Source organism: Oncorhynchus gorbuscha, linkage group LG05, assembly GCF_021184085.1.
Source record: "Oncorhynchus gorbuscha isolate QuinsamMale2020 ecotype Even-year linkage group LG05, OgorEven_v1.0, whole genome shotgun sequence".
In the NCBI taxonomy this organism is placed as follows: Eukaryota; Metazoa; Chordata; class Actinopteri; order Salmoniformes; family Salmonidae; genus Oncorhynchus; species Oncorhynchus gorbuscha.
This window is the reverse complement of record NC_060177.1, coordinates 85,547,820-85,565,364: the sequence shown is the minus strand read 5'-3', so window position 1 is coordinate 85,565,364 and position 17,545 is coordinate 85,547,820. Positions and strand designations below refer to the sequence as shown.

At 44.9% G+C, this 17,545-nt stretch overlaps 1 protein-coding gene across 18 annotated transcripts in view; it reads left to right on the top strand.

Annotated features, from left to right (window-relative positions):
• LOC124036602 (calcium/calmodulin-dependent protein kinase type II subunit beta-like) overlaps window positions 1-17,545 on the top strand; it is a 160,499-nt gene that overhangs the window by 3,241 nt on the left and 139,713 nt on the right. For all 18 annotated transcript variants that reach the window (XM_046351378.1, XM_046351379.1, XM_046351380.1 and 15 more), the window contains exon 2: window positions 8,434-8,528. In XM_046351378.1, coding sequence (XP_046207334.1) covers window positions 8,434-8,528 — 95 coding nt within the window. The remainder of the gene's footprint in view (window positions 1-8,433; window positions 8,529-17,545) is intronic.

The window sequence follows — 17,545 nt, the reverse complement described above, 5'->3', positions numbered from 1 at the left end:
ATTACATTATTTTCTGGAATTGTCCTAAGCTGTTTAAAGGCACAGTCAACTTAGTGTATGTAAACTTCTGACCCACTGAAATTGTGATACAGTGATTTATAAGTGAAATAATCTCTCTGTAAACAATTGTTCGAAGAATTACTTGTGTCATGTACAAAGGAGAGATGACATGAAAGGAATTCAGTTTTGTAGATTAATTGTCGGAGTAAAGGACCTTGTGCATTTCAGGTAAAATAACAACTCAATGTTTATATCCCAGCAAGCGACCTAGCTAAATGTTTAATGCTTTTTGACCTGTCCCCAAATTAATATAATTGGTTCAGAGTTTGTTTTCATATTTCGTTGTGCGTGTCCTGATCATGTCTGGGGTGGGGGTACAAAATCAACATGTGTGCGATGACGTGGTCAGCGTGTAACTCTGCAAATAGCACCGCAGAGTGATTTGAAAAGTCATAGTCAATCGGTCAATAATATAATAATACTCTTAGCCAAAATGTTTATCTTTCATTTACGAAATGTAGAAATTATGAGAACAGGAAGGTTTAGAACTTTTGTGAAACATCACAGCACAGTTGAAAAATATATGGCAATAGAAATCAATCCTGGATGGTGTTCAGAGATAGATGGGAGGGGTTGAGGGTAGCTGAAGGATGGGACTAAAAACAAACAAAATATAACTATTGTAAAATATACTGTGTCTGTAAAATGTACAGCGCCTTTGGAAAGTATTCAGACCCCTGAATACTATAGTCTTACTCTAAAGTTGATTCAATAAAACATTTCCCTCAGCAATCTACACACAATACCACATAATGATGAAGCGAAAACAGGTTTTTAGACATTTACAAAGTATTGACTCAGGGGTGTGAATACTGATGTAAATGAGATATTTCTGTATTTAATTTTCAATAAATGTACATTTTTTTCTAAAAACATGTTTTCACCTAGTCATTATGGGGTATTGTGTGTTGATAGCTAAGAAAAAAAATATCATAATTATATCAATTTTGAATTCGGGCTGTAACACAACAAAATGTGAAATAAGTCAAGGTAAACTAATGGACAACAACATTTAGGCATCTACTTCCAGCTTCTACATAGTATATACAGTGACTTTGGGAAGTATTCAGACCCCTTGACTTTTTCCACATTTTGCTACATTACAGCCTTATTCTAAAATGGATTCAATCGTATTTATCCCATCGATCTACACACAATACCCCATAATGACAAAGAAAAACATTTTTTTTAGAAATGTTTGCTAATTTATTAAAAATAAAAAACAGAAATATTATATTTACATAAGTATTCAGACCCTTTACTCAGTACTTTGTTGAAGCACCTTTGGCAGGGATTACAGCATTGAGTCTTCTTGGGTATGACGCTACAAGCTTGGCACACCTTTATTTTTGGAGTTTCTCCCATTTTTCTTTGCAGATCCTTTCAACCTCTGTCAGGTTGGATGGGAGCGTTGCTGCACAGCTACTTTATGGTCTCTCCAGAGATGTTCGATCGGGTTCTATTCTGGGCTCTGGCTGGGCCACTCAAGGACATTCAGAGACTTGTCCCGAAGCCACTGCTGCATTGTCTTGGCTATGTGCTTAGGTTCATTATCCTGTTGGAAGGTGAACCTTCACCCCGGTCTGAGGTCCTGAGTGCTCTGGAGCACTTTTTCATCAAGGATCTCTATGTACTTTGCTCAGTTCATCTTTCCCTCGATTCTGACTAGTCTCCCAGTCCCTGCTACTGAAAAATATAGTGCCAGGTTTCCTCCAGACGTGACGCTTGGCATTCAGGCCAAAGATTTCAATCTTGGTTTCATCAGACTAGAGAATCTTTTGGCAAACTCCAAGCGGGCTGTCATGTGCCTTTTACTGAGGAGTGGCATCCGTCTGGCCACTCTACCATAAAGACCTGATTGGTGGAGTGCTGCAGAGATGGTTGTCTTCTGGAAGGTTCTCCCATTTCCACAGAGGAACTCTGGAGCTCTGTCAGAGTGACCACCGGGTTCTCGGTCACCTCCCTGACCAAGGTCCTTATCCCCCAATTGCTCAGTTTGGCTGGGCAGCCAGCTCTAGGAAAAGTCTTGGTGGTTTCAAAATTCTTCCTTTTAAGAATGATGGAGGCCACTGTGTTCTTATGAACCATCAATTCCTTCGATCTCATGGCTTGGTTTTTCCTCTGACATGAACTGTCAACTGTGGGACCTTATGTAGACAGGTGTTTGGATCTTCATTCACCTTGTTGTTTACTGCGTTTGTTTACTGTTAATGTAACTAGGTATAGAAGTATAGATTGTGTCATAACTTTGTTAATCTGATATGTTGTTTGCTAGTAGGCCTACTACTTGGTACCTCTGTTTAGTTTTGTTGACATTCGTTCTCATTCGCAGTTGTGTCGGATGCATGAATAACTAGGCTTTCCTGCTTTTAGATGTCATTACTTTGGTAAGACAGCTGTGTGTACGGCTGCGTTCACATAGGGCATTCACCAATTTAAAAACAGCCTATCTATCTTGTAGCCTATATTCATTACCAAACCGGCCTAGCTGTAGGGGGCTGTATATTGTGCTGATACAGCGCAGCAGAGATAGGCTAAAGATTTCAAAATCATTCAATGATCTCGGAGTCTATTGTGTTTATTGTGGTATAGCGTGATTATAGAAGCAGAATTCAATGTCATTTCAATTCAAGACCCCCCCCAAATTGTGCCCCCTCACTGATTTCAACTGCCCCCCTAGTCACTTTATCCTGGTGCTGGGTCTGATAGGACTGTGGGAGTGGGTAGGGGATAACTGGGGAAATGGTTCTAATCATTTTTCCACCATTCATTTCTCTCATAGGGGATTTTAGAAACACTTCAAATAAGGGCTGTGTTTCGTGTAGGCTCAACCTGTTGTGACATTTTGATAACCGGGTACATTCATCTAGGACAAGATGACTTGGTGGAATGGTTGAAAAACAATTGGAACCATTTTCCTGTTTGACCGCTAGGTTTTATGGGTATTATGCCCTTTAAGTGTAAGAATTGTTTGAAAAGACTGCCTGAAATTTGAGCCTGTTTTGGTCAGAAGGAGTTTTGGCCTTCTGTGATGTCATCACCATGAGGTAAATCAGTTAATAGACGGATAAGAACGAGAGTTACAAACCTTTCTGCCAATATACAGCTAGGCTTTATGGGTCATATGGCTAATATGGTTATAAGTTTAAGTTAATATAAGTTTAGGAGTAAAAATGTTCTTAACAAGTCACATAATAAGTTGCATGGACTTGCTCTGTGTGGAATAATAGTGTTTAACATGATTTTTGAATGACTACCTCATCTCTGCACCTCACACATACCCCACATTTCCAATGCCTCGCAAAGAAGGGCACGTCTTGGGAGATGAGTAAAAAAACAAAAATGTTGGATGGTGTATCAATACACCCCAGTCACTACAAGTAACTCAGTTGCCAGAGAGGAAGGAAACCGTTCAGGGATTTCACCATGAGACCAATGGGGACTTTAAAACAGTTACAGAGCTTAATGGTTGTGTAACGGCGTTCTTCGTTTGTAGAAAGAGAGTCAGACCGAAATGCAGCGTGGTGGTTACTCATGACTTTAATGAAGAAAGTGACACATGAAATAACTATACAAATACAAAACAACAAACGGAACGTGAAACCTAATTACAGCCTATCTGGTGAAACTACACAGAGACAGGAACAATCACCCACGAAATACACAGTGAAACCCAGGCTACCTAAATACGGTTCCCAATCAGAGACAACGAGAATCACCTGACTCTGATTGAGAACCGCCTCAGGCAGCCAAGCCTATACAACACCCCTACTCAGCCGCAATCCCAAATACTACAAACCCCAATACGAAAATACAATATATAAACCCATGTCACACCCTGGCCTGAACAAATAATTAAAGAAAACACAAAATACTAAGACCAAGGCGTGACAGAACCCCCCCCCCCCCTTAAGGTGCGGACTCCCGGACGCACCTCAAAACCATAGGGAGGGTCCGGGTGGGCGTCTGTCCATGGTGGCGGTTCCGGCTTGGGACGTGGACCCCACTCCATTAATGTCCTAGTTCCTCCCCTTTGCGTCCTGGGATAATCCACCCTCGCCGCCGACCATGGCCTAATAGTCCTCACCCAGAACCCCACTGAACTGAGCAGCAGCTCGTGACTGAGGGGCAGCTCGGGACTGAGGGGCAGCTCGGGACTGAGGGGCAGCTCGGGACTGAGGGGCAGCCCGGAACTGAGGGGCAGCCCGGAACTGAGGGGCAGCCCAGTACTGAGAGGAAGCCCAGTACTGAGAGGAAGCCCAGTACTGAGATGAAGCTCAGGCAGGTAGTAGGCTCCGGTAGATCCTGGCTGGCTGGCGGATCTGGAAGATTCTGGTTGACTAGCAGATCTGGAAGATTCTGGTTGACTGGCAGATCTGGAAGAGACTGGTTGACTGGCAGATCTGGAAGAGACTGGTTGACTGGCAGATCTGGAAGAGACTGGTTGACTGGCAGATCTGGAAGAGACTGGTTGACTGGTTGACTGGCAGATCTGGAAGAGACTGGTTGACTGGCAGATCTGGAAGAGACTGGTTGACTGGCAGATCTGGAAGAGACTGGTTGACTGGCAGATCTGGAAGAATCTGGTTGACTGGCAGATCTTGAAGATCATAGCTGACTGGCAGCTCTAGCTGCTCTATGCAGAGTGGCAGATCTGGAAGAGACTGGTTGACTGACAGATCTAGAAGATCATGGCTGACTGGCGGATCTAGCTGCTCCATGCAGGCTGACAGCTCCTTGCAGACTGACAGCTCTGACTGCTCCATGCAGGCTGACAGCACCCTGCAGACCGACAGCTCCTTGCAGACCGACAGCTCCTTGCAGACTGACAGCTCCTTGCAGACTGGCAGCTCTTTGCAGACTGGCAGCTCTGGCTGCTTTATGCAGACTGACTGCTCTGGCTGCTTCATACAGACTGACAGCTCTGACTGCTCCATGCAGGCTGACACCTCCTTGCAGACTGGCAGCTCCTTGCAGACTGGCAGCTCCTTGCAGGCTGGCAGCTCCTTGCAAACTGACAGCTCCTTGCAGACTGACAGCTTTGGCTGCTTCATGCAGACTGACAGCACCTTGCAGACTGACAGCTCCCTGCAGACTGTCAGCTCAGGCTGTTCCCAACAGGCAGGAGGCTCCGGCAGCGCTGTAGAGGAGGAAGGCTCTGATAGCGCTGAACAGGCGGGAGACTCCGACAGCGCAGGAGGGAAGGAAGGCTCTGATAGCGTTGAACAGACAGGAGACTCCGGTAGCGCAGGAGAGGAGAAAGGCTCCGACAGCGCTGGAGAGGCGGGAGGCTCCGACAGCGCAGGAGGGAAGGAAGGCTCTGGCTGTGCTGAACAGGCGAGGCACACTGAAGGCCTGGTGCGTGGTGCTGGCACTGGTGATATTGGAGCGAGGACACGCACAGGAAGCCTGGTGCGGGGAGCTGCTACCGGAGGACTGGTGTGTGGAGATGGCTCTGGATAGACCGGACCGTGCAGGCGCACTGGAGCTCTTGAGCACCGAGCCTGCCCAACCTTACCTGGCTCGATGCCCACTCTAGCCCGGCCAATACGAAGGACTGGTATGAACTGCACCGGGCTATGCACCCGCACTGGAAACACTGTGCGCTCCATAGCATAACACGGTGTCTGCCCGGTCTCTCTAGCCCACCGGTAAGCACAGGGAGTTTGCGCAGGTCTCCTACCTGGCATAGCCATACTCCCTTTAAGCCCCCCCGAAAAATGTTTTTGGGGCTGCTTTTCGAGCTTCCATCCGCGTCGCCGTGCTGCCTCCTCATACCAGCGCCTCTCCGCTTTATCCGCCTCTAGTTCTTCCTTGGGACGGCGATATTCTCCCGGCTGCGCCCAGGGTCCTTTTCCGTCTAATATCATCTCCCAAGACCAGAAGTCCTTATATTGCTGCTCCTCACGATTAACAGGGAGAGTAGACTCAGGTCTGACTCCTGACTCTGCTACTCTCTCCCTGAGCCCTCCTCCAATAAATATTTGGGGGTGACTTTCGGTTTTCGCTCTGCGCCGCCGTGTCTTTCTTTTCGACTCCATTCGCCTATAGCCCTCTTCGCACTGCTCCAGCGAATCCCAGGCGGGTCCCGGCATTCTCTCTGGGTCGGCCGCCCACCTGTCTATTTCTTCCCACGTCGTATACTCCAAGCCTCTGCTGTCCATAACGTCCTCTCTTCGCTGCTGCCTGTTAACACGCTGCTCGGTCCGAGTGTGGTGGGTGATTCTGTAACGGCGTTCTTCGTTTGTAGAAAGAGAGTCGTACCGAAATGCAGCGTGGTGGTTACTCATGACTTTAATGAAGAAAGTGACACATGAAATAACTATACAAATACAAAACAACAAACAGAACGTGAAACCTAATTACAGCCTATCTGGTGAAACTACACAGAGACAGGAACAATCACCCACGAAATACACAGTGAAACCCAGGCTACCTAAATACGGTTCCCAATCAGAGACAATGAGAATCACCTGACTCTGATTGAGAACCGCCTCAGGCAGCCAAGCCTATACAACACCCCTACTCAGCCGCAATCCCAAATACTACAAACCCCAATACGAAAATACAATATATAAACCCATGTCACATCCTGGCCTGAACAAATAATTAAAGAAAACACAAAATACTAAGTAAAACTGAGGATGGATCAACATTATAGTTACTCCACAATACTAACATAATTGACAGAGTGAAAAGAAGGAAGGAACATGCATCTTGTTTGCAACAAGACACTGCAAAAATTGTGGCAAAGCAATTAATTTTTTGTCTTTAATACAAAGTGTTATGTTTGGGGCAAGACACGCTGCAGGGAGACAGGACGGACAGCTGATCGTCCTCGCAGTGGCAGACCACGTGTAACAACACCTGCACAAGATCTCTACATCAGAACATCACACCTGGGGGACAGGTACTGGATGGCAACAACAAATTCCAGAGTTAAACCAGGAAAACACAATCTCGCCATCAGTGCTCAGACTGTCCGCAATAGGCTGAGAGAGGCTGGACTGAGGGCTTATAGGCCTGTTGTAAGGCAACTCCTCACCAGACAAAGCCACTGTCGCTGGATCCAACAGGACTGGCAAAAAGTGCTCTTCACTGACGAGTTGCGGTTTTGTCTCACTAGGGGTGAATGTCGGATTCACGTTTATCATCGAAGGAATGAGCGTTACACCGAGGCCTGTACTCTGGGAGGTGGAGGGTCCGTCATGGTCTGGGGCGGTGTGTCACAGCATCATCGGACTGAGCTTGTTGTTTATGCAGGCAATCTCAACGCTGTGCGTTACAGGGATGACATCCTCCTCCCTCACGTGGTACCCTTCCTGCAGGCTCATCCTGACATGCCCCTCCAGCATGACAATGCCACCAGCCATACTGCCAGCGAAGAGCCCGGAGGGCTAGGGCCATTCCCCCCAGAAATGTCCGGGAAATGTGCAGGTGCCTTGGTGGACAGGTGGGATAACATCTCACAGCAAGAACTGGCAAATCTGGTGCAGTCCATGAGGAGGAGATGCACTGCAGTACTTACTTTAGATTTGGACCCCCCCTCCTTTGTTCATAGACACATTATTCCATTTCTGTTAGTTACATGTCTGTGGAACTTGTTCAATTTATGTCTCAGTTGTTGAATCTTATGTTCATACAAATATTTACACATGTTAAGTTTCCTGAAAATAAACGCAGTTGACAGTGAGGGGACATTTCTAAAAGACAGGAACATCACATTTTTGACTGGCACTTAAACAAATCATAGTAAATGACATCTGTTTGTCAAGGCCACAACAGATATTTACCCTGCCCCCACCCTCCCAATGAACATTTATCATTGTTAAAGTTGTAAATATGTATCAGAATGATTTGTATTATTGTTTCATTCACTTTTCTTTTTGACCTGCAGTGTTGGAGCTCTGTGTTTAAGAATCTCATTGAACCTGTGCATGTGACTAATCATTTAAACTGTAAAATTAACATGAAAAGTAAATGTTGGTTACGCTGATTTTGCTTCAGGCACACTTTTAAAACAACAAACAACAGCAACACAAACACAAATGCTTTGCTGCGTTCACCTTCTCTCTCACGTGCCACTCACACACACACACACAAAATCATCTTATATGATACAGTACTTGCTGACTTTGTGGCGGGAACCTCAGGGGAACCTGTTATGTAGACAAACTCTGACAGTATATTCTGTTACCATCATTATCATGCCAGCCCAGCCAGGTATAGAAGGCGGAGACACTTGCTGTGCTGGCAGAAAGCATTATTATGCTGTAGGTTACTATAAAATTCAGAGAAACTACTGTATAGCTCCATCGTTTTAACTATGAAATATGCCTGACCAGCTGTTCTGTTTCTTTTGTCTGTTTCCAGAGGAGCGTTTTCAGTGGTGCGCAGATGTGTCAAGCTGTGTAGTGGACAGGAATATGCCGCCAAAATCATCAACACCAAAAAGCTATCTGCAAGAGGTAAGCAATAAACTCCGTCCCCAAGTACTGTTTCACTTGTTGTCTACATTTGAGAGAGAGAGAGAGAGAGAGCTGGCTTATTTTATGCACTTGGTTTGATTTGCTATCAGGCTTTGTGTTGGCTTTTGGCTCATTGTATTAGATTATTATGGTTGATGTCTTGTAGCCTCAACATATTCCCCCCTGAGCCAGAGACAAGCATACCTCTCTTAACATGGTGGAGATGACACTGCATTTTCAGTATCTATCGCTCAGAGTTAAAGTAGAGTCTGATTCATCCCATATTCCCAGGGTTGATATTTTATTTAAATAGTTGATGCTCAGATTGCAATATGACTTGGAAGAGTGGAACCTAGCCTGCCACATGTCGGGAGCTGGTACTGTACCGTAGCTAGGTTACTAATCAGAACTGCTTACGTTAACCAGTAGGCCTGCTACATTATAGGACACATCGCTCTCTGTCTATAGGCCATACTGTATATCTACATACAGTGCATTCTAAAAGTTTTCAGACCCCTTGACTTTTTCCACATTTTTGTTACGTAACAGCCTTATTCTCAAATGGATTAAATCAATGTTGTTCCTCATCAATCTACACAAAATACCCAATAATGACAAAGTGAAAACATTGAAAAAAAAACTGTTTTTGCTTCGTCATTATGTGGTATTATGATGTCATTATGGGGTATTATGATGTCATTATGGGGTATTATGTGTAGATTGATGAGGGGGAAAAAACTATTTAATCAATTTTAGAATAAAGCTGTAATGTAACAAAATGCGGAAAAAGTCAAGGGTTCTGAATACTTCCTGAATGTACTGTATGTACTGTATGTACTGTATGTACTGTATGTACTGTATGTACTGTATGTACTCTACCCACATGACACAAGTTGTAGCTGAGCTGTGTGTTAGATACTTCTATGTCCTAGTATTTGATCTGAGCTGTGTGGTAGCTACCTCCATGTCCTAGTATTTGATCTGAGCTGTGTGGGAGCTACCTCCATGTCCTAGTATTTGATCTGAGCTGTGTGGGAGCTACCTCCATGTCCTAGTATTTGATCTGAGCTGTGTGGGAGCTACCTCCATGTCCTAGTATTTGATCAGCTGTGTGGTAGCTACCTCCATGTCCTAGTATTTGATCTGAGCTGTGTGGGAGCTACCTCCATGTCCTAGTATTTGATCTGAGCTGTGTGGTAGCTACCTCCATGTCCTAGTATTTGATCTGAGCTGTGTGGTAGCTACCTCCATGTCCTAGTATTTGATCTGAGCTGTGTGTTAGATACTTCCATGTCCTAGTATTTGATCTGAGCTGTGTGGGAGCTACCTCCATGTCCTAGTATTTGATCTGAGCTGTGTGGGAGCTACCTCCATGTCCTAGTATTTGATCTGAGCTGTGTGGGAGCTACCTCCATGTCCTAGTATTTGATCTGAGCTGTGTGGTAGCTACCTCCATGTCCTAGTATTTGATCTGAGCTGTGTGGGAGCTCCCTCCATGTCCTAGTATTTGATCTGAGCTGTGTGGTAGCTACCTCCATGTCCTAGTATTTGATCTGAGCTGTGTGGGAGCTACCTCCATGTCCTAGTATTTGATCTGAGCTGTGTGGGAGCTACCTCCATGTCCTAGTATTTGATCTGAGCTGTGTGGTAGCTACCTCCATGTCCTAGTATTTGATCTGAGCTGTGTGGGAGCTACTTCCATGTCCTAGTATTTGAGGGGAATGGGATGTATAGGCTTAGCGCAGCATATAATATTCAAAAGTAAGCTTATCCTTGTCATGACAGGGAGTGACAGACATGATTTTCACTTGTGTACTGCTTGTTGAGGTGTTCGGATATCCTCTTGGCAAATCATATTTATTTTTATGTCGTTCAAAACAAATGTTGAAACGTATGATGACACAAGCAAAAGAGCAGGAGGACATAGAGGAAAAGAGAGGGAGATTGATAGATGAATGTGTGAAAGGGAGATATTGGGAGGGAGGGAGGGAAAGAGAGGGAGGGGGGGCAGGCACGTTAGGAACTTGGTAGCTGTGGGCCATGCGTCTGTTCCCCTACATGCCTTTAGCACGGGACTCTCATCTGACACACACACACACACACACACACACACACACACACACACACACACACACACACACACACACACACACACACACACACACACACACACACACACACACACACACACACACACACACACACACACACACACACACACACACACACACACACACACCGAATACAACAGGTGTAGACGTTACTGTGAAATGCTTCCTTACGAGCCCTCTCCAAATAATGCGTTAAAAAGTATGAAGATTAGCACACAATAAAGGAAACAGTAACACAATAAAATAACAGTAATGAGGCTATATACAAGGAGTAGTGGTTCTGAATCAATGTGTAAGGGGTATGAGGTAGTTGAGGTAATATGGTAGAAGTGACTTGGCAATCAGGATATATAATTAACAGATAGTAAAAGCAGAACACTCTGATTGACATCTTGTTACCAGTAATGCTGTAAAGTTACTTTGTATCTCATTCCTCTGGAAGCTCTTCACTGTTGTTGTTTTCATTGTTGTCAAGGCTACTGTATGGTTAACCTATGTGTGAAAGCTGTGTTGAACCCGTCCATCAGAGGAACTGTTAATGTCATCTGCCAAATGTCAGGGGTGGTGGTCGAGGGTGGGGCTGTTGGCACAGCCCTCAGCCAATCAAAGAGCTTGTTTATGGATGTGGAGCCTGGACAGGGTTGCAGGCGGTCAGCTATTGGGCCACTATATTATCAATGGGAATATGAAACACGGCTTAAGTCATAGATACTGTTGATGAGAGAGAGTTAGTGTGAGGGTGTGGGTAGGTTCAGAGTCACCTGCAATGCATTGGAAGTCACAGAAGTATGACCTGGATTTAGCCTGTATTTAGGCTGGATTTAGCCTGTATTTAGGCTGGATTTAGCCTGTATTTAAACTGTATTTAGGATATATTTAGACTGTATTTAGGATATATTTAGCCTATATTTAAACTGTATTTAGGATATATTTAGCCTATATTTAGCCTGTATTTAGACTGTATTTACGCCTCATTTTGTCATTGTCAGGATGACTGGGTCTGATATTCTTCAAACTTCTCTAGGGTAGGGGGCAGTATTTTGAATTTTGGATGAAAAGCATGCCCAAATTAAACTGCCTTCTTCTCAGGCCCAGAAGATAGGATATGCATATAATTAGTATATTTGGATAGAAAACACTCTAAAGTTTTCAAAACTGTTAAAATAATGTTTGTGAGTATATCAGAGCTGATTTGGCAGGTGAAAACCCGAGAAAAATCCATTCAGGAAGTAGGATGTTTTTGTTGTTGAAGTTTTCTATTCAATGCCATTACAGTATCCATTGACTAAGGACTCAAATTGCAGTTCCTATGCCTTCCACTAGATGTCAACAGTCTTTAGAAATTGTTTCAGGCTTGTATTCTGATAAATGAGGGAGTAAGAGCAGTCTGAATGAGTGGACCCTGCCATGTCACAGAGCTTTTTCATGCGCGCGACCAGAGAGAGTGCCTTTTTTGTTTACCTTTTGAACGGTAGTGTATATTATTTAGTACAGTGGCTAGTGAAAGTATTCACCCCCTTGGCATTTTCCTATTTTGTTGCCTTACGACCTGGAATTAAAATACATTTTTGGGGGGTTTGTTATCATTTGATTTACACAACATGCTTACCACTTTGAAGATGCAAAATATTTTCTATTGTGAAACAAACAAGAAATAAGACAAAAAAACAGAACTTGAGCGTGCATAACTATTCACCCCCCCAAAGTCAATACTTTGTAGAGCCACCTTTTGCAGCAATTACAGCTGTAAGTCTCTTGGGGTATGTCTCTATAAGCTTGGCACATCTAGCCACAGGGATTTTTGCCCATTCTTCAAGGCAAAATTGTTCCAGCTCCTTCAAGTTGGATAGGTTCCGCTGGTGTACAGCAATCTTTAAGTCATACCACAGATTCTCAATTGGATTGAGGTCTGGCCTTTGACTAGGCCATTCCAAGACATTTAAATGTTTCCCCTTAAACCACTAGAGTGTTAATTTAGCAGTATGCTTAGGCTCATTGTCCTGCTGGAAGGTGAACCTCCGTCCCAGTCTCAAATCTATGGAAGACTGAAACACATTTCCCTCAAGAATTTCCCTGTATTTTGCGCCATCCATCATTCCTTCAATTCTGACCAGTTTCCCAGTCCCTGCCGATGAAAAACATCCCCACAGCATGATGCTGCCACCACCATGCTTCACTGTGGGGATGGTATTCTCGGGGTGATGAGAGGTGTTGGGTTTGCGTCAGACTTGGCGTTTTCCTTGACGGCCAAAAAGATTAATCTTAATTCTTCCATATGTTTGGGGAGTCTCCCACATCACTTTTCACCAAACATGTTTTCTAAATGTTTTTCTGGTTTCAAACCCCCAATTTACCTGTTCATTATTTAACCCTCTGTTCCACCATGTTTTTTTTGTGAGTGATTGTTTCTATGTAGGAAGGTCCGTTATTGTGGGCTCTGTTTTTGTATTGAATTTATTATATGTTGAGTAAAATACGTTTATTATATCATATCTGCTGTCCTGCGCCTGACTCCTATACACCAGCTACACACAGACTTCCTTACATTTATAATAAAAGCATTACATGCATAATAACATTTTCCGTCACTTTTGATAATATTTGCGCTTATAGCCTACAACCATGTACTCATTTCTGCGCTTATAATGTGAAGAAATAGCCTAATAGTTTATCAACATTTTAAGCTAAATGTTCTGATCTCTTGTGTCAGCCTTAATGGGTAAATAAATGTTTTGTAATGCTAGTGGTTTTATTAATTTGGGATCTGTCGGATCCCACAACTGTCCCAGACTATGTTCGGAATATTTATTTCTCGCACAGAATAGAATAGGTTAACTTTTGTACTATGGGAGATAGTAAATTAACATAGGCTAGTGCTTTTGCTGTTTGATAGGTCGACTCATCTTGTTGGCTGATGAAAAGTAAATGTGGACAGTTCCTCCAATATGCACCTCGGAATTAGATAAGGATGCGCTCAGTTGCGTCCCAGATGTGTCTGTCTTCACTTGTAGCCTGTGAGAAAGACCTGATCATGTGATGGAGAGCCGTGTGAGTGAGAATGTCTTCGGAGCAGGCAGCACTCAGGGAGAAGGGCTGCAAAAGGCATGTTTTTTTTTAGGGTGCATTATGGCCACACGAAGGGGATGCCACCGGGAAAGTGCTTCTCAAATTGTGAATGAGAGATTGACAAAGTGTGTACGGCCTGCCCAAAAAAACACAAAGCTGAGCTCGTGCCCTTTCAAGCGACTTTTTTCAAATCCTCATTAGTCGTGCCATGCAGCCTAGCCCAATGTTTGCAGAACAAATAAAGTTACATAAATAATTCTTAATTAAGCATACAGGAGTACCTATTTCTTTGTTAACCTCTCAACACAAAAAAAAGCCTCGTGCGCACGCCCTCAAATCGTTTGGAGAAAATATTGTTTTTATTTTATTCAGCTTTGTTCAATTGAATTCTTCATACTATAAAGTAATATTAAATAATGGCACTGAATTCTAAGCAAATCTTGTCTGCTAAATGAGGTAGTGTATCCCACAGCCATATGGCATAGCAAGATCAGGACCCAACGTAAGGACAAATCACATTATGCAATTCTGTTCTTCTGAAATGGACTACATTTTCTTCATTTCATGTTTCTTTAGACCTGTCTAAAATAAATAATGGATTTATTGTGATGATGTAGACTATATTACATGGATTTATCAGACTTTTTAAAATGTAGATGTTCAAAAGGTCTGCATCAGTGGCTTGTAGGCTGTGTGTGGAAGCCAGGAGATGCTAAATGTGCTTATGTTAATTAACGGTCAATTACCGACAGTTATTTACTTGACAATCACCGGCTGACGGAATTTCGTAACCGCCACCTCCCTAGATGTGATGATGTGATTGATACAAGTATCTCATTCTCTCCTCTCCTCTCCTCTCCTCTCCTCTCCTCTCCTCTCCTCTCCTCTCCTCTCCTCTCCTCTCCTCTCCTCTCCTCTCCTCTCCTCTCCTCTCCTCTCCTCTCCTCTCCTCTCCTCTCCTCTCCTCTCCTCTCCTCTCCTGTCACGATGAGTCATAAATAGTCAGTCTACTCTGCTCCCTCACACTCAAGCATGCTAAAACCTCGCAGACAGTCTCACAGTATCAGACATGCATGCCCACACACAGAAACACACAGAAATGTATGCAAAGGCTACACAAGTGCAGTCAGACTTTCTGTTGCACTCTCATTCTCTCTCATACACAGACGTGCGGGCGCACGCACGCACGCACGCACGCACGCACGCACGCACGCACGCACGCACGCACGCACGCACGCACGCACACACACACACACACACACACACACACACACACACACACACACACACACACACACACACACACACACACACACACACACACTCAGTACAATACAGAGTTGAGTTCAGCTATCGCTGTAGGGTTTTTGGGCAGCAGTGGGTTTCTGTTGATTCTCATACCCAGTGAACACATCTCCTCATCCTCTCTTCTCCTCCATCCTCTCTTCTTCTCCCCATCCTCTCTTCTCCCCCTCCTGCTCCTCCATCTACCAGCATCCACCAGCCTACACCATTCTATACCAGCCACCACCAGCCTATACCATTCTATACCAGCCACCACCAGCCTATACCATTCTATACCAGCCACCACCAGCCTATACCATTCTATACCAGCCACCACCAGCCTATACCATTCTATACCAGCCACCACCAGCCTATACCATTCTATACCAGCCACCACCAGCCTATACCATTCTATACCAGCCACCACCAGCCTATACCATTCTATACCAGCCACCACCAGCCCATACCATTCTATACCAGCTACCACCAGCCTATACTAGCCTATAACAGCCTATACCATTCTATACCAGCCACCACCAGCCCATACCATTCTATACCAGCCACCACCAGCCTATACTATTCTATACCAGCCACCACCAGCCTATACCATTCTATACCAGCCACCACCAGCCTATACCATTCTATACCAGCCACCACCAGCCTATACCATTCTATACCAGCCACCACCAGCCCATACCATTCTATACCAGCCACCACCAGCCTATACTAGCCTATAACAGCCTATACCATTCTATACCAGCCACCACCAGCCCATACCATTCTATACCAGCCACCACCAGCCTATACTAGCCTATACCAGCCCATACCATCCTATACCATCCTATACCAGCCTATGCCATCCTACACCAGCCTATACTAGCCTATACCAGCCTATACCATCCTATACCAGCCACCACCAGCCTATACCAGCCTATATGATCCTATACCAGCCACCACCAGTCTATTCCAGCCACCACCAGCCTATACCAGCCACCACCAGCCTATACCAGCCACCACCAGCCTATACCAGCCACCACCAGCCTATACCAGCCACCACCAGCCTATACCAGCCTATACCAGCCACCACCAGCATATACCATCCTATACCAGCCTATACCAGCCACCACCAGCCTATACCAGCCACCACCAGCCTATACCAGCCACCACCAGCCTATACCAGCCACCACCAGCCTATACCAGCCACCACCAGCCTATACCAGCATATACCATCCTATACCAGCCACCACCAGCCTATACCAGTATATACCAGCCTATACCAGCCACCACCAGCCTATACAAGCCACCACCAGCCTATACCAGCATATACCATCCTATACCAGCCACCACCAGCCTATACCAGCATATACCATCCTATACCAGCCTATACCAGCCACCACCAGCCTATACCAGCCACCACCAGCCTATTCCAGCCACCACCAGCCTATACCAGCATATACCATCCTATACCAGCCTATACCAGCCACCACCAGCCTATACCAGCCACCACCAGCCTATTCCAGCCACCACCAGCCTATACCAGCATATACCATCCTATACCAGCCACCACCAGCATATACCAGCCTATACCAGCCACCACCAGCCTATACCAGCCACCACCAGCCTATACAAGCCACCACCAGCCACCACCAGCATATACCATCCTATACCAGCATATACCATCCTATACCAGCCACCACCAGCCTATACCAGCCACCACCAGCCTATACCAGCCACCACCAGCCTATACCAGCCACCACCAGCCTATACCAGCCACCACCAGCCTATTCCAGCCAACACCAGCCTATACCATCCAATGCCAGCCTATACCAGCCTATACTAATAATCCCCAGTTTACAATTGGCTCATTAATCCCCCTCCTCTCCCCTGTAACTATTCCCCAGGTCGTTGCTGCAAATGAGAACATGTTCTCAGTCAACTTACAAGTAAAATAACGGATAAAAAATAAAATAAAATACCAGCCACCACCAGCCTATTCCAGCCACCACCAGTCTATACAAGCATATATCATCCTATACCATCCTATACTATCCTATACCAGCCACCACCAGGCTATACTATCTTATATCAGCCTATACCATCCGTTACCAGCCAACACCAGCTTATACCAGCCTATACCATCCTATATCATCCTATACCAGCCACCACCAGCCTATACCAGCCACCACCATCCTATACCAGCCTATACCAGCCACCACCAGCCTATACTAGCCTATATCATCCTATACCAGCCAATACCAGCCTATACCAGCATATATAATCCTATACCATCCTATACCAGCCTATACCATCCACCACCAGCCTATACCAGCCTATACCAACCTATTTATTTATTATGTTACCGGGTAAGTTGACTGAGAACACATTCTCTATACCAGCCTATACCAGCCACCATCAGCCTATACCAACCTATACCAGCCGTTACCATCCTATACCAACCTATACCAGCCTATACCAGCCACCATCAGCCTATACCAGCCGTTACCATCCTATACCAACCTATACCAGCCTATATCAGCCTATAACAGAGGTTACCAT